At 38.8% G+C, this 25,668-nt stretch overlaps 1 protein-coding gene across 1 annotated transcript in view; it reads right to left on the bottom strand.

Moving 5' to 3' along the window:
• Window positions 1–25,668, bottom strand: part of LOC307119565 (piezo-type mechanosensitive ion channel component 2-like) — a gene marked incomplete at its 5' end in the record, with an annotated part of 129,959 nt that overhangs the window by 86,955 nt on the left and 17,336 nt on the right. The window contains 7 exons of the mRNA XM_079805907.1: window positions 3,189–3,260; window positions 5,009–5,130; window positions 7,899–7,988; window positions 9,946–10,111; window positions 16,730–16,826; window positions 18,098–18,341; window positions 24,789–24,954. Coding sequence (XP_079662033.1) covers window positions 3,189–3,260; window positions 5,009–5,130; window positions 7,899–7,988; window positions 9,946–10,111; window positions 16,730–16,826; window positions 18,098–18,341; window positions 24,789–24,954 — 957 coding nt within the window. The remainder of the gene's footprint in view (window positions 1–3,188; window positions 3,261–5,008; window positions 5,131–7,898; window positions 7,989–9,945; window positions 10,112–16,729; window positions 16,827–18,097; window positions 18,342–24,788; window positions 24,955–25,668) is intronic.

The following is a 25,668-nucleotide window of genomic DNA, read 5'->3' as shown; positions in this document are numbered from 1 at the left end:
TTCCTCTGAAGCAGGGTTATGATCATTAGCTAACAGCTCATTTAAATAAGCAGAACAGTTGACGGTAGGCGTTGTGTCATAGCTGGGGGCGTGGCATGGGGGCGGAGTCAATTCCCCCACAGCTGGGGGTGTGGCATGGGGGCGGAGTCAATTCCCCCACAGCTGGGGGCGTGGCATGGGGGCGGAGTCCATTCCCCCACAGCTGGGGGCGTGGCATGGGGGCGGAGTCCATTCCCCCACAGCTGGGGGCGTGGCATGGGGGCGGAGTCCATTCCCCCACAATGTAAACACATGGGGTTAAACCAGCTTAGCCTGTGTAGAATCACTTTTGCCGCTCGACAGAGTAAGATCTATAGAAAAACTGAACCATATTGGGTCAGATTGTCCGTATAGTATCTGTGACTGATTAACGACCCAACGAATTAATGGCCACAGGTGTCATTTTCTCATCAAAACACATGCTATATACACATACACTCACCTAAAGGATTATTAGGAACACACACTAATACTGTGTTTGACCCCCTTTCGCCTTCAGAACTGCCTTAATTCTACGTGGCATTGATTCAACAAGGTGCTGAAAGCATTCTTTAGAAATGTTGGCCCATATTGATAGGAGAGCATCTTGCAGTTGATGGAGATTTGTGAGATGCACATCCAGGGCACGAAGCTCCTGTTCCACCACATCCCAAAGATGCTCTATTGGGTTGAGATCTGGTGACTGTGGGGGCCATTTTAGTCCAGTGAACTCATTGTCATGTTCAAGAAACCAGTTTGAAATGATTGGAGCTTTGAGACGGTGCATTATCCTGCTGGAAGTAGCCATCAGAGGATGGGGACATGGTGCTCATAAAGGGATGGACATGGTCAGAAACAATGCTCAGGTAGGCCGTGGCATTTAAACCATGCCCAATTGGCACTAAGGGGCCTAAAGTGTGCCAAGAAAACATCCCCCACACCATTACACCACCACCACCAGCCTGCACAGTGGTAACAAGGCATGATGGATCCATGTTCTCATTCTGTTTACGCCAAATTCTGACTCTACCATCTGAATGTCTCAACAGAAATCCAGACTCATCAGACCAGACAACAGTTTTCCAGTCTTCAACTGTCCAATTTTGGTGAGCTGGTGCTAATTGTCGCCTCTTTTTCCTATTTGTAGTGGAGATGAGTGGTACCCGGTGGGGTCTTCTGCTGTTGGAGCCCATCCGCCTCAAGGTTGTGTGTGTTGTGGCTTCACAAATGCTTTGCTGCAGACCTCGGTTGTAACGAGTGGTTATTTCAGTCAAAGTTGCTCTTCTATCAGCTTGAATCAGTCGGCCCATTCTCCTCTGACCTCTAGCATCAACAAGGCATTTTCTCCCACAGGACTGCCGCATACTGGATGTTTTTCCCTTTTCACTCCATTCTTTGTAAACCCTAGAAATGGTTGTGTGTGAAAATCCCAGTAACTGAGCAGATTGTGAAATACTCAGACCGGCCCGTCTGGCACCAGCAACCATGCCACGCTCAAAATGTCTTAAATCACCTTTCTTTCCCATTCTGACATTCAGTTTGGAGTTCAGGAGATTGTCTTGACCAGGACCACACCCCTAAATGCATTGAAGCAACTGCCATGTGATTGGTTGATTAGATAATTGCATTAATGAGAAATTGAACAGGTGTTCCTAATAATCCTTTAGGGGAGTGTATAGTAGGGGTGTAACGATACACTCATGTCACGATTCGATATAAATCGCGATACGTAACTCAGGATACGATATGTATCGCGATATTTTAAGCCAAAATAAAGACTTTTTTTATTATTAAAATAATATTATTATTATCAGGACCCACAAATATTCCCCCATTGCATTATTATACATTATATTCAACATTATATATAGTCGTTTAATGTAATAATGTCACTGAAACTCCCATTTTTTTCCCCTTGCGTATTACTTGCGCTTTCAATGCAGATAGCATTCTCTCCCCATGTCCGCTATTAATGCACTATACATATAGAATAAACCATCTAAAATGCTTTGAATAATCATACTACTAAAACTAAATGTGAACTGGTGATTTAAATAATGTTTGCCCTTTCCCTTTGAAGAGTGCTGTTTCCGGCAGAGCCCGCTTCAGATGATCAACGCAATCACAGTTTTAATCGCAAGAAAACGTCTCAAAATGGCCACTCTCAAACTGTAAATGTGTAGCTCATTTACATTTCCGGGTTCCTCAGAGCGGAAGTCGTCATAGTTGGGTTAAATATTATAGCTGTGAATGAGAGAATACATTAAATATTTGTTTTTGTGTGCCCATTTGCTCACATAGCAAAAGAAAAACGCCACAATAGTGATTTCACAACTTTCAAAAAGAGGGAACAAATATAGTGAGATTGATAACGGCAGTGAAAAGAGAGAAATATGCTCATTTTTACCATCACTCCCATAGACACTATTACTAAACACCCTCACAGCAGCGGTAACTTTTTTATTGTAATTTGATGCAAAAGTAATAAAATACAAAGTATTAGTGTTATAAATGTACTTTTTTTTTTTTTTAAATGAAAATACAAAAAACGTTGCAGGATTTACGATATTGATTAAAACGCGTCATCACAGTCTAAGGGTCTATTCTGCATTTACTCACTCAAACCCGAAAACCGTGGTTAAAAAACCGAGGTATGTATTGAACCGTGGCTAACTGTATTTTTGCATCCCTAATATGCACTATATAATCCTTATATTTTTACTTAAACTGTTGTCTTCATGAGAAAGAATGGAATGAGCTAAAAATTACATTTAACACCGCCCACATCATAGCACGTGAAAAATTAAAACGTTTATTCTTTTTGTGGCAAATTATTTTCCGCCTAACTTTTTCCCTTATGGGATCCAATGGCTTTCGTGATTTTTGATTGCATACGCTGGTATTTTGGGAACTCTAAGCTCAATCTGAGATATTGTTGAGATCTCTGGGATACTCTGGGATGTATTTTACTCTGGAGACACATCTGAGAAACAAACTCTTCATTTAAGCTCACCGCCTTCTAGAAGAAACAGTTGAGACATCAAAGAGATCCCTTTCCTATGTGAATCTGAACTGCAATATTCATCCGAATGATATCAGATCAGCTTTGGGATCTGGTGGAATAATTTTTATTTAAAACGATGAACATGCAAAGAAGAAGAGACACTAACTGGATGCATGATCGACCCACGGCTTCCACCATTGCTTCCTCTTGCCTTTCTTCTTCTCTTTGCTGGCGTCTCCTGTAATGCAGAAACATTGTGCCATGAACACACACACACACACACACACACACACAAACACACACACACACACACACACACACACACACACACACACACACACACACACACACACACACTAAAACCATTTCAAAGAGCGCACGTTTACTCTGAGGTCTGGTATGCGCGTTTCATGTGTTTTAGATTTGATTGCAATGCATTTAACGCCGCTTTTGAGCGCAGGCACTTGTGGAATTCACAAATCTTCAGTCTGACACTGATGTTGGGCTAAAATCGTGTGTTTTGACAAAGATACACTCAAACGTGTGTGTAGGACAAGACATACTTTTATTTTTAGTTTATGTGAATTAAATGTATTCAAGTAATTAATATATTTTGATTATTCTCAGGAAACTTGCCAATGAACTACTAATATTACAATTAATTATACTTATTTTGAATTATACATGTATTATTTAATTAATTTAATTATGTTTATAGTATACTTAAAAAAGTATTTAGCATATAATAATAATGAAAAACATACACGGCCATTTTAATGTTTCTGAAAGGGTCTCATTAAAGCTGCGTTTATCTGATCATAACTCCAGTAAAACAGTGAAATATTCCTCCAGTGTAGATCAGCTGTTCTATATGTGAATATATTAGGGCTTTCAAAAGATTAATCACGATTAATCGCATCCAAAATAAAAGTTTGTGTTTACATAATATATGTGTGTGTACTCTGTTAATTATTATTTATATATAAATACACACACAAGCTCAAAAAATATTATTTTTATATATAAAACATTTACATTTATATAAATTATAGATTATATAAATGTATATAAAGTATATACATGCAAATATTTCTTAAATATATACATGAATGTGTGTGTATTTATATATAAATAATAATTAACAGAGTACACACACATATATTATGTAAACACAATCTTTTATTTTGGATGCGATTAATCGCGATTAATCTTTTGACAGCCCTAGAATGTATAGTAAAGTGTAATTTATTCCTGTGATCAAAGCTGAATTTATCATCTAGTGCTGTGCAATATAACGAAAGTATTGAAATATCGCAAATGTACATATCGCAAGGGTAGGCAATATCTGAATGATTTTAATAGGCTACTTCAACATTGCGAAAATTGTACATTTTTAGGTTGACGCATATAGCAGAGAATTGACTGATCACACGACTGTTACTTATGTGACTTGCTTGACGTTAAAAAGAGTTATTAAACACAATAACTTGCGAAAAACAGTCTCGTGCTGTCTGACACACACACAGTTATGTCAAAATGGCTGTCTTGATGAGTATTAATGTAAACACAGTCGGTTATGCTTTAAGTGAAAGATATCAGTTGGGGAAAGAAATAGATTTTACACACTTTAAGCAATATCGCATTATTTAACAAGGATATCGCATTTTACTTCAATATCGCACAGCCCTATTATCATCATCATTCCTCCAGTCTTCAGTGTCACATGACCCTTCACTAATCATTCTCATATGAGGATCTGATGCTCAACACACATTTATGATTATTATCAGTGTTGAAAACAGTTCATATTTCTGTGGAAGCTGATAAATTTTGTTTTTCAGGATAATTTGATGGATGTAAAGTGCAAAAGAGCAGCATTTATATTAAATATAATCTTTTGTAACATTATAAATGTCACGTTTGATCAATGTAATGCGTGTTTGGTGGTAATTCATCAGTAATAATAAACAGTTATATAAAATATACCTTCATCTTCATCCTCTTCCTCCTTCACTACCGAGTGACTGTCCCCACTTTCCTGAGCCAAAGACAACATCCTCTCTTTCCCTCTCTTAAACTTCTGCTGGCGGCTTTTGATGCGGTCCATCCTGAGAGAAACAGACAGAGGAAAATTGACGATGTTTGCTTGAGTTGACCTAATTTAGCTTTTTTCCTTGAACACAATAGTATCATAATCGAAGATGAAGAGGCAGTTTGAGTGTGTCTTCATGTCAGGACAAGCAAAGAAAACAGTTTGGATGTTGATTATTTCCTCATATTCTCCATTGTTGCGGCTCCTCTTTTCCCAGTCTGTCAGTAACGCTCTGTTTACTTCCTGTCTCTATGAAGCCCCGCCTTCTGAAAAGCACACTGTGCTCTGATTGGTCGGCTGGAGCAGGGTGTTGCGATTGGTGTTTGGGAAATATCCCGCCCCTCACCATAACCAGCAGTTTCGACTAAGCGACATAGCGCAGTTTCTCTTGAAGCCGATACGGAAGTGAGTTAAACTGCAGTTCATGGACTGGCCACTAGAGACAGACTCCAGAACTTTACAGCAGAAGAACACGTTTACAGTCTGGTACAAATTGTGGTTTTGGTCTATACGGCTAATTTTGCCCTTCATGACGAATGTTCTTATAACTCATTCTTTTACATTATATAAAGCAGGGGTGTCCAAAGTGCGGCCCGGGGATGAATTTCAAACAGCTTGAATATATTATAAATAAAATATATTATATGTGGCCCGCCACGGATCATTTACAAATCATGCAGTTTCACGATGTCAACTCAAGGTGGCAGTGCTAGACTTCAGGCCAGGGAAACAGCGCCAAAAGCGGAACGAAACAGCGCTGCTTGTGCTCTGCGCAACTCACGAGCTATGACTCTGAACAAATGTGTTTACCTGCTGAGTGTCTCGATCACATGACCACTAAACAGCCAATGAGAAGTGTTCGAGTTCGGCGCAGAGGTCTCCGGTACGAGCTGCGAATCTCTCTGTGATTTCATTTAAATCCAGTTCAGGGCTCGACATTAAAGGGTTAGTTCACCCAAAAATGAAAATTCTGTCATTAATGACTGACCCTCATGTCGTTGGACACCCGTCAGACCTCCGTTCATCTTCAGACACAAATGAAGATATTTTAGTGTAAATCTGATGCTCTGAAAGGCCTCCATTGGCTCAATGCACTTTACACTCTCAAGACCCTTAAAAGACACTAAAGACGTTGTTACAAAGTCCATCTCACTACAGCGGCTCTACAATAACTTTATGAAGACGAGAATAGTTTTTGTGCGCAAAAAAACCCTAAATAACGACTTATATAGTGATGACGATTTCAAAACACGGCCTCATGAAGCTTCGAAGCGTTATGAATCAGTGAGTCGAATCATGATTCGGATCGCGTGTCAAACCGCCAAACTGCTGAAATTTGCCGATTCAAACTGCTGAATCGACTCATTGATTCATAACGCTTCGAAGCTTCATGAGGCCGTGTTTTGAAATCGTCATCACTATATAAGTCGTTATTTAGGGTTTTTTTGCGCACAAAAACTATTCTCGTCTTCATAAAGTTATTGTAGAGCTGCTGTAGTGAGATGGACTTTGTAACTTTAGTCTTTAGTGTCTTTTAAGGGTCTTGAGAGTGTAAAGTGCATTGAGCCAATGGAGGCCTTTCAGAGCATCAGATTTACACTAAAATATCTTCATTTGTGTCTGAAGATGAACGGAGGTCTGACGGGTGTCCAACCACATGAGGCTCAGTAATTAATGCAGAATTTTCATTTTTGGGTGAACTAACCCTTTAAGTCGGTTCACACGCTTAAGTAAATCTGTCATTCACTTGTCCGAGTAAAACATTTGCTTGTCCGGATTTTTTTTTGTAAATATAATCTATTCTGAAGCAATATTCTCACCAGTGTTCAATCAGCTTTGACATATTTAAATATGCATATTTGTCATATTTGTACCTTTTTATAAAGGGCATTTTTCCATAATCTTATTAAATATAGGCTATGCTTCAGCTTTCATTTTATATTCTTAAATTTGATCTATAAATTAAATTAGAATAAGACACTATAGGCTGTTACCAATCAAATGAAATCATTTACACTGAAAAATTACAACTGCATTAAATAATGTTATGAGATAGAGTTCAAATCTGTCATGTTTCCAAGAAGCAAAACATGTTGTATATATATATATATTAGGGCTGTCAAAAGATTAATCACGATTAATCGCATCAAAAATAAAAGTTTGTTTACATAATATATGTGTGTGTACTCTGTTAATTATTATTTATATATAAATACACATACATTCATGTATATATTTAAGAAATATTTGCATGTATATACTGTATATACATTTATATAATCTATAATATATATAAATATAAATGTTTTATATATAAAAATAATATTTTTTTCTTAAATATATACATGCTTGTGTGTGTATTTATATATGAATAATAATTAACAGAGTGCCGAAATGGCGACGGCCAGCTTGACCTTACTTTACGCTTCAAAACTGCTCTTCAGAATCCTATGGGTGAAGTCACAGACACTATGGCCATGTTTTTTTTACAGTCAATGGTTTCAACACACTACTAACTAACTAACTAACTAAACCAGGCCCGCCCCTTTATTCTGCATATTAATTATTTAAATGAGGAATATTGTGGCGTGCCCCAGATCATGTGCTGACGCCACTGCTCTCAAATAATAATAATAGGTCCTCTTTAAGAACATAATCCTCATTTATTTGTGTCCATGCATCCATAAGCACATGATTTCCTCGACTGTATGAAAATGAATGCAGCGGCTGTCAGCGAAACAATGAGACATTGTGAGTCCCACACTGAGCCTTTCATGAACTCACTGTCTCTTCAGCAGATCCATGGACTTCTTCTCTTCTTCTATTCTGGCTTTAACCGCCTTCACGATGGTCGCCTGAAACAACTCCGCTCCTCTGACGGATGAGAAACAATGAACAAACATACAAAACATGACGTGCGCATAATAAACATTATTACTGAAATATGGAGACAAAATGTGCGAACTGGAGTGCTTTTATATACATATTTATGCCTCGTCTTGGTCTTGATATGTCCTAGACGTGAAGTTAAAGGACAACTCTGGTGAAAAATGGGGGTAATTAACACATGGTTATCGAGTAGATCGTTCTCTGGGATGCGCTTTCATGACAATCGAATGTAAAGAGTTTTATCTCTAAGAACAGATTCGCTTATAACGCTAGTATGTGGGGCATAGAATAAGTCAAATTAAATCGCTAGTTAATACCACTAACAAGGCTCAAAATTGCCTCACACTATAAAGGGAGCATAATGAGGGTCCCTACATGCAAACCGAAGCATTGAGAACTTTGAAAGTGTACAAACAGTTTAATAAGAAGATACTTTATAAAGACAGTACATTTCACGTGTACAGACAGGAGCCATCTTGGAAAACAGTCTCCACGAACGCTGTGCGAAGTGATGAACTGTGACTTGGAATCTCATATGGTCCGTTGTTTCCGGAAGAAAGCACTGAACGCAACAGAGAAAATAAAATAAATAAAAATAACTGAACGCAACTGTGACTAGTGCTTCCAAAGGACACACACTAAAGAGATGGCGGATTATTCAACCGTGCAGGGTTTCTGCAGGTTTCACCAAGTCAAATTTAAGACTCTTTAAGACCATTATGAATGAAATTTAAGACCTATAAAGGAAATGCAGTCACAAAATTACTTGCAAAGTACATTTATTTATTCAAATTGAACAAATCGATAAACTTGTATCGATAAACTTGCACTTCCCCATAGCTCAATCCCACCAGGATGTTTTTGGGGGGATTTTTGAGATCAAAATGACTGAATTTGTGGTGGTAATTTCCAGAAATTTTCATAATTAGGATACCAAAGTTACTGTATTATGTATTATGTTAGATTAACAATAGTCACACATGACAATAGAATAAACAAAATGCATAAATCTTGTTTATTTTGGTATCTTGCCATTATTTTGCGGTGAAATTACGAATTATGCAGGATCTCAAAAAATGCATTGTTGATTTTTCGTTGTATTTCGTAATCGCGGAGATGCGAAAACTGGACGACTATTATCTGAAGAATAAAATCAGTTTTATGTGTCTGCGGTACAATCCGAAAGAGACTCCCGCCAATAACACGAAAGCTGATTGGCTGCAATATAAGATGCATGTTGGTCTCATTTGTAGTCGTTATACAGCAAATTATATTTGGACTAGCGAAAGAAAGAACTACAACACCCAGAATAAAAAAAAAGCATTTCAATGAGCATTAGTAGCGTTTACATGGAGGTAGGAAAAATAAAACCTGTTTAAAATTATTTAAGACCTAGAACTCAATACTTCTGCGAATTTAAGACTTTTTAAGGCCTAAAATTTAGATTTTGAAATTCTAGACTTTTTAAGACCCCGCGGAAACCCTGACCATGGCTCGACTTGTCGAGACTGTTTTCCAAGATGGCTCCTGTCTGTATAGCGTAATGTTCTGTCTTTATAAAGTATCTTCTTATTAAACTGATTGTACACTTACAAAGTTCTCAATGCTTCGGTTTGCATGTAGGGACCCTCATTATGCTACCATGTTAGTGTGAGGCTATTTTGAGCCTTGTTAGTGGTATTAACTAGCGATTTAATTTGACTTATTCTATGCCCCATATACTAGCGTTATAAGCTAATCTGTTCTTAGAGATAAAACTCTTTACATTCGATTGTCATGAAAACGCATCCCAGAGAACGATCTACTCGATAACCATGTGTTAATTACCCCCAGTTTTCAGCGGAGTTGTCCTTTAACCCCCAGACTGCTGTGATTACACTCACACACAGGACGGATGGAAAGCAAACGGCAGTAATGCGGAGGATGTGTGATGTGTGTGTACCTGGAGGCAAGGACCTGAGAAGAACGGATGTCCGCCACGACGTGAAGGAAGTAGTAGCTCATGAAAACTCTCCTCTGCAGAAGCAGGAAAGCGAAGCAGATGCTGTCCCAGATGATCCCGGCCTCATCACTCGGCAACTCACACTGTTGTTTTGCGTGCTGCTCCGCTGCGGACACATTACAATCATCAGAACACCGTCAAGTTCTCCAATTAAAACTCATTAAAATGAGCTAATAATGAACCTTTATGACTGTTTTATAAATAAAATATATGGTTTCCTTGATCTGAGTGCTTCAAGCTTCGCGCGAAGGTGCGACGCGCGAACATTTTGAGTTCACTCGCGCGAATCGCGTGTGACATTCACTGCAGAACAGATGCGAATTCGCCTCATGGGCGGGGCTTCCGCCTGCGGCTCGTCTCGTTGAGAAATGGCTGACATGGTCTTTTTTTTGTTAAAATCTACTGTATATGTGTGGCATAACGTAGTTTTAAGACTTTTTCAGTCGATAATGTAGTTGTTTAAAGCTCAAATCTGTGGTTTATTTATATAAAGAGCGCCTATTTGAACATTTTATCTTGCGTTTTCGGAGTTGTAAGCTCCAGTGGATCAGCGGCGCTCATTAACCCCAGCGAGATCAGCCTTTCCTCAGCCAGTTCTTCTGCCGCTGGCTCTGATGTCTCTGTGGTGTGTGTGTGTGTGTGTGTGTGTGTGTGTGTGTGTGTGTGTGTGTGTGTGTGTGTGTGTGTGAGAGCTCCAGTGGATCAGCTCAGCTCATTAACCCCAGCGAGATCAGCCTTTCCTCAGCCAGTCCTTCTGCCGCTGGCTCTGATGTCTCTGTGGCGTCTCCAGCTATAATTCGTCTTGTAACGGCCGATCTTTGGTCTCATGGATCTATAATTTGTTCCCTGGCAAATCGTTTAGACTGAAGGCAAAGAGAAGTTTCATTACTTTATTTTTTTAGGCTATAACTGTACGTTGCAGTTGTAACGTTAGCCGACTAGCACTGACTTTGAATGTTTGACTGAATTGTTTGCTTTATTTCATGTAGAGCTTATTATACCTTTTACTTATACCTTTGTATTATTGATCATACATAAACTTGCATTTAACAAAAAGAGACTGGGTTGTGTTTCATGTCATTTAATGTTATCACAGTGATTATCATATTGTCTGAACCAGATATTAATATACAGATTTTCTCCTCATTGTTGTCACTACTAGAGCAAGCTCCTGATTGGTTATCGCGGCGCGAAATATCCGCCAAAGTTCAGATTTCTCAACTTGAGCGATTTGCGCGATCAAAACGCTCAATTCGCGTCCTTCGCGCTGCAGAATGCCATTTCGCGTCTCTGCATTGACTTAACATGTAAATCACTCGCGCGAATCGCGTCCGGTGTGAACGCACCATTATAATGTGTCATGTCAATTCGGCCATCTGTCACAATCAGGTAACTTTTTGTTTACACCTGGAGTCAATCACTTTCAAACGAAAGCAATGCTTTCTACATTGGATGTGGCGAGACGCGACGCAACACAACAGTTACATTAAATAATTTTATACCAGCAGGCCTAACATAATCATACAAGAAACAAAATATGGAGCTTTGATATTAAAGAAACGCCAACTCTATTCATTCACTGAAATTCACATTTTAATGATCCAAAACAACCCCAAAACTTGCCCGCTTGCCTTGCACATCTGCTAATAAGCGATGGGCAAAGTTTTTCGACTATTTTTCTTAACTTATTTTTTTTTGCTGTGGATGTTATTGAGTTTGTAGAAGTTTAGCTCTTGCGTTCTTCTGAACATCTCGCGCTGCCATTGCCCGATCCCATTTTTAAATCACTCCATAATCTGTCTATTTTTTAAATGCATATTCCCTGAGTGGTAGGCTACAATGACTGGCTGTTATAAAATATAACTAATATCAAAGCAAAATAACCCAGGCAGTCTCATCTACGAGACGTAGGCCTCCATACTGACAGCTGGGCTCATAGCTTGGAGGTTTGCTTAGTGCACTGTAACAATATTTAACAATGTATATATTTTTTTCATTTGACTGGTTCAACCGCCACCCGCCCGAATTTAATTAAAATATAATTTTTCGTCAAGTTATCCGAAAGCTTTTCACTCCACTTATACGCTGTGGCTCAGCAGCAGAATCAACGTCATAAATTGCACTGAAACCGGCGAAATGCAAGATGCAACAAAATGCGTACATGGAGAGCAGCGAATCGTACAAGCGTACCAAAGGGTCAAAATGCGTGCCGAGTACGAAAAATGCGTACATGTTGGCAGGTCTGGATATGCAATTTTTGATCAAACAAACAAAACAAAAAAAATCACGTTGGCACTAAAAAAATAACATTTTCAAAAAGCTTAGCCCTTAGTATTTATTACTACAATTAATTGCATATTGTAAAAGCATCAAGTTAAAGTGCCCATACTGCGCCATTTTAAAAGTTCCTAATTTTGTTTTGTTTTCTACAATAGTTTACATGCATCCAAGGTCAAAAACACTTTAATTTTCTCATAACACACGTCAGCATCAGCTCTTCTCTGATTGAAACGGTTCAATCAAGGATTCAGTCTCTCTAAACCCCGCCTTTCTAAGGGTCGTTCACACCAAACGCGAATAGAGCGTCAAAATCGTGTCTACTGGGTCTAGTTTCACGCGCAAAAATTTTGAATGCATTCGCGCGTCCACATAGAATTGGCCGCGCGTAGAAATCGAACGCTGGAAGCGAAATTGATGCGCGTTCAAGGCACTCCAGCAGAAATATGTCATAAAACACCACTCTGCCTCTTTTCATTTTCATTAAAAATATATATTTAGCATTAATAGTCACACAAATGTGGTCCAGGCAACTCCTACATTATCTTCACTGCATGTATATTTAAATATCCTTAAAATATAAAGTTATGAAACTTCTCTTTGCCCTCAGTCAAAACGATTTGGCAGACAACAAATGATAGATTCATGAGAGCAAAGATCGGCCGTTAGATCCACACAAGACGAACCACTACAGGCCATCAGAGCCAGGGGCAGACGCCTGAGAAGAACGTTAAGTCAAATTCCAAATTAAGCCAAAGTTCAAATGTTTCAACACGGGCGTCAGACGCGAATTCGCTTCAAACGCGTGAATGCACAAAAGCACCATTCGCGTGTTACGCGTGTATCGCGCAAGACGCTCAATTCGCGTCCAATTTGCGTCATTCGCGCGAACTGGACGCGCAAATGAGGTGGATTTGCGTCCTTCGCGCCGTGCGAAACGCGCCTTCCGCGCCGCGGCACCTCCAGACGCGCGTCAACGCGCCTTTCCATTGACTTAACATTGAAATCGCTCGCGCCAGACGCTCTATTCGCATTTGGTGTGAACAAGGCCTGTACACACCGGGACGAATATCGCACGCGCTTATCGCCAGCGTTTTTCGGCGCGTCTTGAGTGTTCACACCCAATCGATTTCCACTGGCGATGCGCCGAGTGAACGAGCACATTCAGTAGATGCGCTCCCGGTACACAAGGTGGTGCTGCGGCACTTTAAGCCTCTGACACTCGCTTGTCACACAGAAGAAGAGGAGAGACAGTATTTACGTGCTTGCCAAAACCACAGATATATTATGTCTATGGCAAAACCATTCACACACTTTTTGCTAACTGGCAGTATTAGCAGTTCATCTTCTTCTTTGTCTACTTACTACTTCTTCGTCGTATCGGTGTGTGCTCGGCAAGACCGATTTTGTGCTTGAGCGCCACCAAGTCGTGTTTTACTGTCACTTCAGCAGCTCCAGGCACGTGAAAAAAAGCGCCGATCTCATTGGTCGGACAGTTTTTTACGCGCCGCGTCAAAATAAAAAAACAAACCCGAGGCGTTTTTTTAAAAATTACGCTTTTACGCCTGGCGTTTTTTCGCGTCGGTGTGAACACTCATATTGGCGCCCATTGTTTAGTCCCGAGGCGTTAAACGTCGGCGATAAACGCGTGCGAAAATCGTCCCGGTGTGAACAGGCCTTAAGGGTGCGTTCACACTTGTCATGTTTGGTTGGATTAAAACGAACCCTAATGCGATTGCTCGGTTAGTGCGGTTCATTTGAACATATGTGAACGCTGCCATCCGAACCCTGGAGCGCACCAAACAATATATCATTATTGTTTGTTCAAGAGTAAAAGAGAACTTGATGTGAGCAGGAGACTGACGCAAGTCTTTCTGTGCGTCGAGTGTGTGTGTGTGTGTGTGTGTGTGTGTGTGTCAGAGTGTCCCTCGATTAGCTGACATGAGACGCAGCCACACAGACAGGACACTGACACACACACACACACAGGACACTGACACACACAGACAGGACACTGACACACACACACACACACAGGACACTGACACACACAGACAGGACACTGACACACACACACACAGGACACTGACACACACAGACAGGACACTGACACACACACACACACAGGACATTGACATACAGCGCGTTCACTTGTGTCTTGTCGCGCTTGGAAGCATTTTCATGTATAAAGGCCTTTGCACACTGAGTCCGAAATTTTCGCATGCGTTTTTTCGTATTTGTGATCCGAAAAATTTGTCACGCACAGAGAGCTTGCACACTGAGTCCGATGCGTATTAATGAATGCGTTACGGAAAAAAACGCAAAAAAATACAAAATGCCGTCTTCAAGTAGTGAGGATGATTTTTTTTTGTCCACTCTCGTCTTAAAAAAGAGAAAAAGAAAGAGGAAATAATGGGTCCATCATCCCCTCCTGCGATCGCGTAGAGAGGAAGGAGAGTTCCACCTCCTTATCAAGAGCTGCGGGATTATCCAGACCGATCCAAAGTTTACTTTATACTGTCAGTGGCTCAGTTTGATGCTTTGCTAGCGATACTGGAGCCACATATTAAAAAGAAGACCACCAATCTCTGTGAATCAATTGATCCTGAACAAAGACTGGCAGTTTGTCTCCGCACACACACACACACACACACACACGGTTTACAGGGACTTGGTGAGATATCACTTCTATATGTAAAGCGCTTTGAGTGCCTAGAAAAGCGCTATATAAATGTAACAAATTATTAATTATTATTATTATATAATTATAGCTGTGATATAATAATATTAGTAGTATTTTTGATACAATAATATATAAGGGTATCTGAGCACTGGCGATTCATTCACCAGCATTGCCAGAAGTTTAGGTTGGACATCAGCACTGTAGATGGGAAAAACGGATGCGAAAAACGCAGAAAACCGAACCTGTTCCGAAATTTTTTTTGACGGACGAAAGTTTCGGAGGCAGTGTGCAAGCGTGATTGACATAATGTGAGGTTGAATGTATTTTTTGACGTGCGAAAATTTTGCATGCGAATTTCGGACTCAGTGTGCAAAGGCCTTAAGAGCGTGATCATGTAACGCAAGGTAAAAATGGATATAAAAACGGACGCTGCATTATTTGCGTTAAATATTTTTAATGCGTTAAGCTGAAAAAATTAATCGCCCTCATTAACGCGTTAATTTGCCCAGCACTATATATAATATAATCAAAACTATAACGAGAGTCCAAATGCCCCATTTTTACAATTTGTGTGTTGTGTCATGCTAGGTTAATTTTAGGTTAGATTAAGAACACGAACACAAAACGCATCTAATGGTGGGTTCACACCGGACGCGATTTACATGTTAAGTCAATGCAGAGACGCGAAATGGCATTCTGTGGCGCGATTCGCGTGAATGAGGCGGCGCGATTCGTGCGATTGAGGCGGCGCGAAGGACGCGAATTGAGCGTTTTGAACGTGCGAATCGCTCAAGATGAAAAATCTGAACTTTGGCGGATATTTCGCGCCGCGTTAACCAATCAGGAGCTTGCTCTAGTAGTGACAACAATGAGGAGAAAATCTGTATATTAATATCTGGTTCAGACAATATGATTATCACTGTGATAACATTAAATGACATGAAACACAACACAGTCACTTTTTGTTAAATGCAAGTTTATGTATGATCAATAATACAAAGGTATAAGTAAAAGGTATAATAAGCTCTACATGAAATAAAGCAAACAATTCAGTCAAACATTCAAAGTCAGTGCTAGTAGGCTAACGTTACAACTGCAACGTACAGTTATAGCCTAAAAATATAAAGTAATGAAACTTCTCTTTGCCTTCAGTCTAAACGATTTGCCAGGGAACAAATTATAGATCCATGAGAGCAAAGATCGGCCGTTACAAGACGAATTATAGCTGGAGACGCCACAGAGACATCAGAGCCAGCGGCAGAAGAACTGGCTGAGGAAAGGCTGATCTCGCTGGGGTTAATGAGCTGAGCTGATCCACTGGAGCTCACAACTCCGAAAACGCAAGATAAAATGTTCAAATAGGCACTCTTTATATAAATAAACCACAGATTTGAGCTTTAAACAGCTACATTATCGACTGAAAAAGTCTTAAAACTACGTTTTGTCACACATTAACAGTAGATTTGAACAAAAAAAGACGTGTAAACACAGCCCATGTCAGCCATTTCTCAATGAGACGAGCCGCTGCAGAAGCCCCGCCCATGAGGCGAATTTGCGTCTGTTGTGAAGTGAATGTCACACGCGATTCGCGCAAATTTCGAGTAAACTCAAAATGTTCAAGCGTCCACCTTCGCGCGAATCGCGTCCGGTTTGAACGCCACATAATAGTTTCCAGCATAAAAACATGGGATTTGTGGGACAATGAATGTTGAAAAGTGAGCCTTCGATTCTTTGAACCGAAGAGGAAATGAAGGCACAACTTACGCTTTGAATATCCTTTTATAGTGCAAGCCAGACTGAACAACTGGATCAGCCAGCAGTGATTCGCCACCAGCGCTTTTATATATCCACAGGCCGCTACCTAAAGAGCCAAGAGAACAGAACCCATAATGACATCAGCAAAATATCACGCAAATGCTGGATGAACCTCTTTGAAAGAGAACATTGTTGTCTGTTAATGAGAAGAAGTATTAGTCTCTTCACACCCTCTGAATTCAGAGCATTTTTGAGCAGAACGGCCCAGATGTTATCACTTATGTCAGCCCACGGACATATTTAAAGGGTTAGTTCACCCAAAAATGAAAATTCTGTCATTAATGACTGAGCCTCATGTGGTTGGACACCCGTCAGACCTCCGTTCATCTTCAGACACAAATGAAGATATTTTAGTGTAAAGCTGATGCTCTGAAAGGCCTAAAGACGTCGTTACAAAGTCCATCTCATTACAGTGATTCTACAATAACTTTATGAAGAGACGAGAATAGTTTTAACCTAAATACCTAAATAACCTAAATAACGACTTATAAAGTGATGACCGATTTCACAACACTGCATCATGAAGCTTCAAAGCGTTATGAATCATGATTCGGATCGCGTGTCAAACCGCCAAACTGCTGAAATTTGACGATCCAAACTGCTGAATCGGCTCACTGATTCATAACGCTCGAACCACTGAATCGACTCACTGATTCATAACACTCCGAACCGCTGAATCGACTCACTGATTCATAACGCTCCAAACCGCTGAATCGACTCATTGATTCATAACGCTCCAAACCGCTGAATCGACTCACTGATTCATAACGCTCCGAACCGCTGAATCGACTCACTGATTCATAACGCTCCAAACTGCTGAAGCGACTCACTGATTCATAACGCTCCAAACTGCTGAATCGACTCACTGATTCATAACGCTCCAAACTGCTGAAGCGACTCACTGATTCATAACGCTCCAAACTGCTGAATCGACTCACTGATTCATAACGCTTCGAAGCTTCATGAGGTCGTGTTTTGAAATCGTCATCACTATATAAGTCGTTATTTAGGGGTTTTTTTGTGCACAAAAACTATTCTCGCCGATTCATAAAGTTATTGTAGAGCCGCTGTAGTGAGATGGACTTTGTAACGACGTCTTTAGTGTCTTTTAAGGGTCTTGAGAGTGTAAAGTTGAGCCAATGGAGACCTTTCAGAGCATCAGATTTACACTAAAATATCTTCATTTGTGTCTGAAGATGAACGGAGGTCTGACGGGTGTCCAACCACATGAGGCTCAGTCATTAATGCAGAATTTTCATTTTTGGGTGAACTAACCCTTTAAAGCTTTGAATGAACCCGCACTGAGCTCATACTCACTGAGAGAATGTTCTTCATGGTGATCACAAACACGTTGTACGCGATGAGGAAGTCCCAGTAATGAAGGATGCTTTTGATTGGCTTCAGTAACAACTCGCCCCCAAAGATCAGGAAGTAGAAACAGGCGACCAGGTACCCCATACAGAAGATGCTGATGCGCGTGGTGCCCGTGATGAAGATGATGGTGAGGACGAACCAGAACAGGTAGCTGAACATGATCACCTTCAGCATATCCAAATACGACCTGCAAACACAATCACACTTATATATTAGAGTTTTATGAAAGAAATGACAGCTACACTCTGTATGTTTTCGCCGCTAGGGGTCGCTAACATCTTCAGAACAATAACAAAGGCGTGTTTTGATGACAGTGAATGAGCGTGGACTCATACCGATGGATCTTATCATGGTTCTGGGTGAGTGTTTGTAACATGACTGTGGTATAAAGCAGGGCGTGATTACTAATAAGAGACGGAGATCAGAGTCCCGGCGGATATAAAGACATGAGGACTATCTACTACTGAGTTACTACTCATACAGGTCAGATTATCTGACCAATTAAACCTGTGAGGAAACTCAGTGCTGTTTGACTCGGTCTCCACTATCTTAGGGGCTTTATTTTTTCCCAAATTCCCTTTTTTCCGTTTTAATTTATGTATTTAATGTATATTGCATAATGCATAGTTCATGTGAGCTAGCTAAATAAGCTAATACATCCTTGTTGACAAATGGGACTTGCAGTCTGTTACCTATGACATTTACCTACATTTTTCTATTATAGCTAAAGGAACATTTATTTTAGGGCTGTCAAAAGATTAATCGCGATTAATCGCATCCAAAATAAAAGATTGTGTTTACATAATATATGTGTGTGTACTCTGTTAATTATTATTTATGTAAATACACACACATTCGTGTATATATTTAAGAAAAAATATTATTTTTATATATAAAACATTTATATTTATTATAGATTATATAAATGTATATACATGCAAATATTTCTTAAATATATACATGAGTGTGTGTGTATTTATATATAAATAATAATTAACAGAGTACACACACATATATTATGTAAACACAAACTTTTATTTTGGATGTGATTAATCGCGATTAATCTTTTGACAGTCCGAATTTATTTATAATATTATTTTTAATGTTTAACTAATTTTCTGTAGAATTTGTTCTGTTAGAACTTTTTTAATGTATCCATATTTACATATATAATTTAGCAATTTTCATGGTTCAGTACTGTTTTTTTTATTTATTTCTTGTAATAAAGTTCAGCACTGTTTTACTTAGAGTGTTATGTTTATTTATGTATTTATTTTTATCCAGTCCCCATTTTAAAAACTATCGGTTGATTAATCAGTTAGTTATCGGCAAGTGTGGTCCAACCTAGTTATCGGTATCGGTAAAATCCACTACCGGTCGACCTCTAGTTTATGGTATTATGATATTATTAATTAACTAATAAATGTACTAAACTGAAATGTTTAGTGTGTCATTCATGTTGCTTCACAGTAACCTTCACTTAACCCTTGTGGCACTATCTGATAAAAAAAAAAAATAGTAAAAATGATCATTTTGAAACCTTGCCAATGATCCGAAAAACACTTAGCCTCTTCACTAACTAGCACACAAAACACCATTGGTATACTTCTTCCGCCGCCTCAACGAAAGTTGCACCCACGTTTTTTTTTTACAGTAGCGCCTGCCGGAAAAGGTGGATATATGCATTGTTATTAGTATTTTCATGTGTTTAGTCAGGCTCAAAAGTTTAGTTCTATTATCAGAGTAAAATATTGTCTTTGGCATAAAGTTCAAGAACACTGACTGTAAATATGTGGTGTGATATATGATTATATTATATTATATTGGCCATTTTATCTCTGACCTACAGTCGTTATGTTCAAATGTAAGAATTATCCATATCACATTAGCTTATTATTTAGATTTATTGTAATGTGCAACTATAATAATAAGTATAATGATGATGAAGTGGAAAAACTGACCGCATTTGTGATATCCTCTAAATTCAATAAGATCAGAGCAGCAGACAGGAATCATTAAGAGCAGGAAATCTCCAAATTCCTTCATCGCCACCATCATTTCTAATAGTTTGAACTGGCTGGAGGCAGCATCACTACAGCAGAGATAGATTGCGCTGTCCTGATGTAGACACACTATTCATTGTGTGTCGTTTTACTCTACAATAACAAGCAGAGGAAGCTCAGCTGATCCTGAGACCACAAACTAAGACTGCAGGTTTGTAAAAGTAACGATGTAATTACAATTATAGTGCATTCTGGGCCATATCGGATGGCAGTGAAAGTAATCAGAGTATTAGAGTTTGAACTTTCTTGAGTTTGCCATTTGAGTGAAGCGGGTCAGTGAACGTCACATCTGTGCGTTTTGCTCTGATTTATTATGTATTCAGTTCAGATGGAAATCATATAAAGTGTTACAGTTAGCCGATCTAAAACAGTGACTGTGCATTAACATCTGTCAAACATGTCTGTACGCAAACAAGTGTTTTGAACTTATTTTAAATTCGGTACCAGTACCCAACGGTACCTTTTTCGGTACTTTAGGGATGTTTACATCAATAACTGTAAAGAAACTGTAGAGAAGTGTTATTGACATTATGCCAGAGCTGCCTGTCTGTGATGTTTGATTACTGTAATATTTACTAGTCAATATAAAGCTACTAACTACTTAATTTAATTCATAAAAACAACCATATTATTTTTTTTTTCTTTTTAATTTCATTTCTATGAAAAGATTTCCCACAAATGTTGTGTATTTTCTGGGAATCAAATGAAGACTTTCAAGACATTCATTTAATTTATACTCTAATTTAATTAAATTTTTTTAGGGCTGTCAAAAGATTAATCACGATTAATCGCATCCAAAATAAAAGTTTGTGTTTACATAATATATGTGTGTGTACTCTGTTAATTATTATTTATATATAAATACACACACATTCATGTATATATTTAAGAAATATTTGCATGTATATACATTTATATAATCTATAATATATATAAATATAAATGTTTTATATATAAAAATAATATTTTTTTCTTAAATATATACATGCTTGTGTGTGTATTTATATATAAATAAAAATTAACAGAGTACACACACATATATTATGTAAACACAAACTTTTATTTTGGATGCGATTAATCGCGACTAATCTTTTGACAGCCCTAATTATTTTGTCAAACAAAGTGCTGCGCAACTGAGGGTGCGTCTCAATCAGCTCACTAATAATAATAATAATACATTTATTTTATATAGCGCCTTCAAAAGTGGCTTTCTCAAAGCACTTTACAAGCTTACATAAAACAGAGAAAACAACACACCTTAAGTACAACAAATTAAATGAATATTCAAATAAAAGCAATCCTAAAATAAAATGTTTTAAGAAGAGATTTAAAAGTTACTAAAGTATTTGCTTCCCTGATATCAGCCGGGAGAGAATTCCAAAGCTTAGGAGCATAGGAAGAAAATGCTCTATCAGCTCTAGTTCAGTAGTCAGGACATAAGTCAATGGGCTGATCCCTCATCAGTGCCCTGACTACTGAACCAGGACCTGATTGAGACGCACCCTAAGCTTTGTACGGTTCAAATTTAAACAGAATTTGTTTAATTAATTACTTAAAAAATAAAGTTTTGATTATTATTATAACACTAGTGTTAGTATTATTAATTGAGGCGTATCTAAATTCTACTGTACAACAGTGATGCATTTGTCAAGATAAACCGGACTTTTATTTTGACGGGTTGCTGTGAAGACCTTTGAGTTTCTGTGCGTTTATGACGGTAGTTTTTCTCAGATGAAACGGTAAAATGCTCATAAAGTGACACTCAGGGTTCCTACACAATTTTCATTTCAAAATTCCATACTTTTCCAGACTCGAATTTCCAGACTTCCTACAGATTTTTGCGACCATATTTAACTTGTTCTGATAAAAATGTTTTCAAATTCAACTGCTAACAAGTGTTACATTCTAAAGATTTAGTATTGCCGTTTTTGCCTTTTATTAGGATAGGAAAGTAGCTAGACAGGAAGTAAGGAGGGAGAGAGAGAGGGGCGGGATTGGGAAAAGTCCATGAGGCAGGACTCGAACCCGGGTCTCCCGAAGCACAACAGCACTACATGGCGAACCACTTACCCACAATGCTATTGGTTCCGACAAGTCTGTTACACTCTGAGTCAAAACCTCTATGTAGGCTATCTAATATTTAGAAATCCTATATTAAAATTGTGCCTTTTGTGACCTTAACGATCAAAATGCTAAATCAGTCACAATTTTTTTTAAAGGGTTATTAATTTACCCAAAAATTTAATTTCTATCATAATTTACTTACCCTCATGTCATTCTAAACTAATAAGACTTTTGTTAATCTTGGAAATCTTGGACACATGAAGATATTTAAAGGATTAGTTCACCTCAAAATGAAAATGTCCTAATAATTTACTCACCCCAATGCCATCCAAAATGGCAACCAACTCAAAAACTTAATTTATCTTTCACTGAAGAAAGTAAGGCCTGGATATCTTGGATGGCATTGAGGAGAGTAAATGATTAGGACATTTTCATTCTGGGGTGAACTAGTCCTTTAATAAAGGGACTGAAATCTCTCAGATTTAAAATATTAAAAATGTTAATATAATAAAGTCTTATGGTTTTGAAAGACATGGGGGTGAATAAATGACAAATTTTCATTTTGGGTGTACTATTCCTTTAAGGACTCCACCATCGACTCTTTTATCCTCAAACCCAACTTGCTTTCTCAAACTACAAAGTGTTGTGTTAACCACTGTTGAACTGAGGAAAGGAATGAACTCACAGGTCTGACCTTTACTGTTAGGCTACAAGTTTTTCATTCATTGAAAAAAACGATTGTGTATATATTTATTATATACATTTAGAAATTCTTAATTTTATATTTAGAAAATGAAATAGGGACAATAGTCTGGAAACATAAATATTTTTTCCATACTTTTCCAAACCCCGTAGGAACCCTGGACACTGGGGATGACGTTCGTGCGTCATCAAACACGCGACTGTCATAGTGATAGTGAGCGAGATAGTGAGTGAGTGAGTGTGTGTGTGTGTGTGTGTGTGTGGTAAACCGCGCTTCTACGGCATTCATTCACACAGAGACACGCAGGATTCGTATTTAAATCGTCTGTTTGCCGTTTAATATTCACAGACACTAGTCCAGGGTTTTTCCTGCATAGGAATATTACTGCATAGGAATAAATCACGCGCACTATAACCGGAATTTAAAACTGTGAAGAAACAAATAATCAGTGAGCTTTCGGACCGATATACATAGTAGACTAGGATTTGTGGGCTCAACGCTCACCTTCTCTTTATGCCGTCAACTTTTCAATGTGCACTCGCGCTGCGCATGTTGCTTTAAGCGCATCATTCTGCACCCGGGATGCGCATAAGCGCTTTGTTGCCGCTCTGTTTTGAAGCATTTCATATATTTTGTCATATATTATATGTTTTGTGCACTTAAAGAATTACTTTTTGTAATTGCAATTTTTTTAACTATCCAACTCACCTAATTTAATATATATTTTTGTCATAGCTTATGATTATATATTTTTATTAATTTATTGTTTTTTCTATAATGAGTGTGTACTTAGTGGATTCCGGATTGTGTTTAACAAATAAAAGAGTGACCATTAGTTCCACAAACAAAGATGTACAGATATTCTATAGTGATGTAGAAATATATGAATCATACATTTATAACCCTTTTATTTTGCCAGTTTGATGAGCTTGTTTCAGTTATTTACTGAATTGAATATATATTTAAATATTTAAAGGTGTTAGCTGTAATCTTACACTGCAAAGTGATAATTTAAAAGGGATTAAATTCATAAATATTTAATGATCGAAGCACACAAAAACTGTATAACAAAGCCCTAAAACTGACAATTAATTGGCTGGGCCAAGCAGGATTTGACCACCTCCGCCTCATTTTGAGCCAGGAAAAACCCTGCTAGTCTATATCACCAGATGTGTTCCAGATGTGTTCTCAGGTACCAACATTTGGTACTGATTGATTTAATGTGAATCGGTACTCGGTAGTACATAATTCGGTGATTCAGTGAGTCGATTCAGCGGTTTGAATCGCCAAAGTCACGTGATTGCAGCAGTTTGGCGATTCGAAACGCGATCCGAATCATGATTGGACTCACTGATTCATAACGCTCCAAACCGCTGAATCGACTCACTGATTCATAACGCTCTGAACCGCTGAATCGACTCACTGATTCATAACGCTCCAAACCGCTGATTCGACTCACTGATTCATAACGCTCCAAACCGCTGAATCGACTCACTGATTCATAATGCTCTGAACCGCTGAATCGACTCACTGATTCATAACGCTCCAAACCGCTGAATCGACTCACTGATTCATAACGCTCCAAACCGCTGAATCGACTCGCTGATTCATAACGCTCCGAATCATGATTCAACTCTTAGACATAATTCGGTCGGTGCCCTTAAAAGTACAAAGTTCGGTACCCAATCCTACCCATCGCATATTTTATTTTGGTAGCACATGCGCACCACTTATATGCACCCCTGAATATAGAAATATAGATGTTTTGAGTGAGTCAGATGAAGGTCAGAGGTCGCAGGCTGACCTGCAGTGGATGAAGTCAGGCACAGGGTTGTGCTGGCTGAAGCTGGCGGCGTCCAGATCTCGACAGATCTCCACATTATCGCCCGCCAGCATCTGCACGGGCGCCGCGCCCTCCTCCTCGAACACCCGGCCCTGGAGCGATGCGCACAGCAGCAGCATGAAGTCATCTGGAGACAGGGCGACACGTCACAACACACAAGCTGCACAATCTCATTTATACACCTTCTGTTTCTAGCACATTTGTCATTTTAGTTTAGTTAGTTCTACTTATTACTTTAAGGGTTAGTTCACCCAAAAATGTAAATTCTGTCATTAATTACTGACCCTCATGTGGTTGGACACCCGTCAGACCTCCGTTCATCTTCAGACACAAATGAAGATATTTTAGTGTAAATCTGATGCTCTGAAAGGCCTCCATTGGCTCAACTTTACACTCTCAAGACCCTTAAAAGACACTAAAGACTAAAGTTACAAAGTCCATCTCACTACAGTGGTTCTACAATAACTTTATGAACCGACGAGAAGTTTTTGTACGCAAAAGAACCCTAAATAACGACTTATATAGTGATGACGATTTCAAAACACGGCCTCATGAAGCTTCGAAGCGTTATGAATGAGTCAATTCAACGGTTCAGAGTGTTATGAATCAGTGAGTCGATTCAGCGGTTCAAAGCGTTATGAATCAGTGAGTCGATTCAGCGGTTCAGAGCGTTATGAATCAGTGAGTCAATTCAGCGCTTCGGAGCGTCATGAATCAATGAGTCGATTCAGCGGCTTGGAGCGTTATGAATCAGTGAGTCGAATCAGCGGTTCAGAGTGTTATGAATCAGTGAGTCAATTCAACGGTTCAGAGTGTTATGAATCAGTGAGTCGATTCAGCG

The sequence above is a fragment of the Gobio gobio genome (genome assembly GCF_949357685.1).
Source record: "Gobio gobio genome assembly, chromosome: 23".
Taxonomy (NCBI): domain Eukaryota; kingdom Metazoa; phylum Chordata; class Actinopteri; order Cypriniformes; family Gobionidae; genus Gobio; species Gobio gobio.
This window is presented reverse-complemented; position numbering and strand designations above follow the sequence as displayed.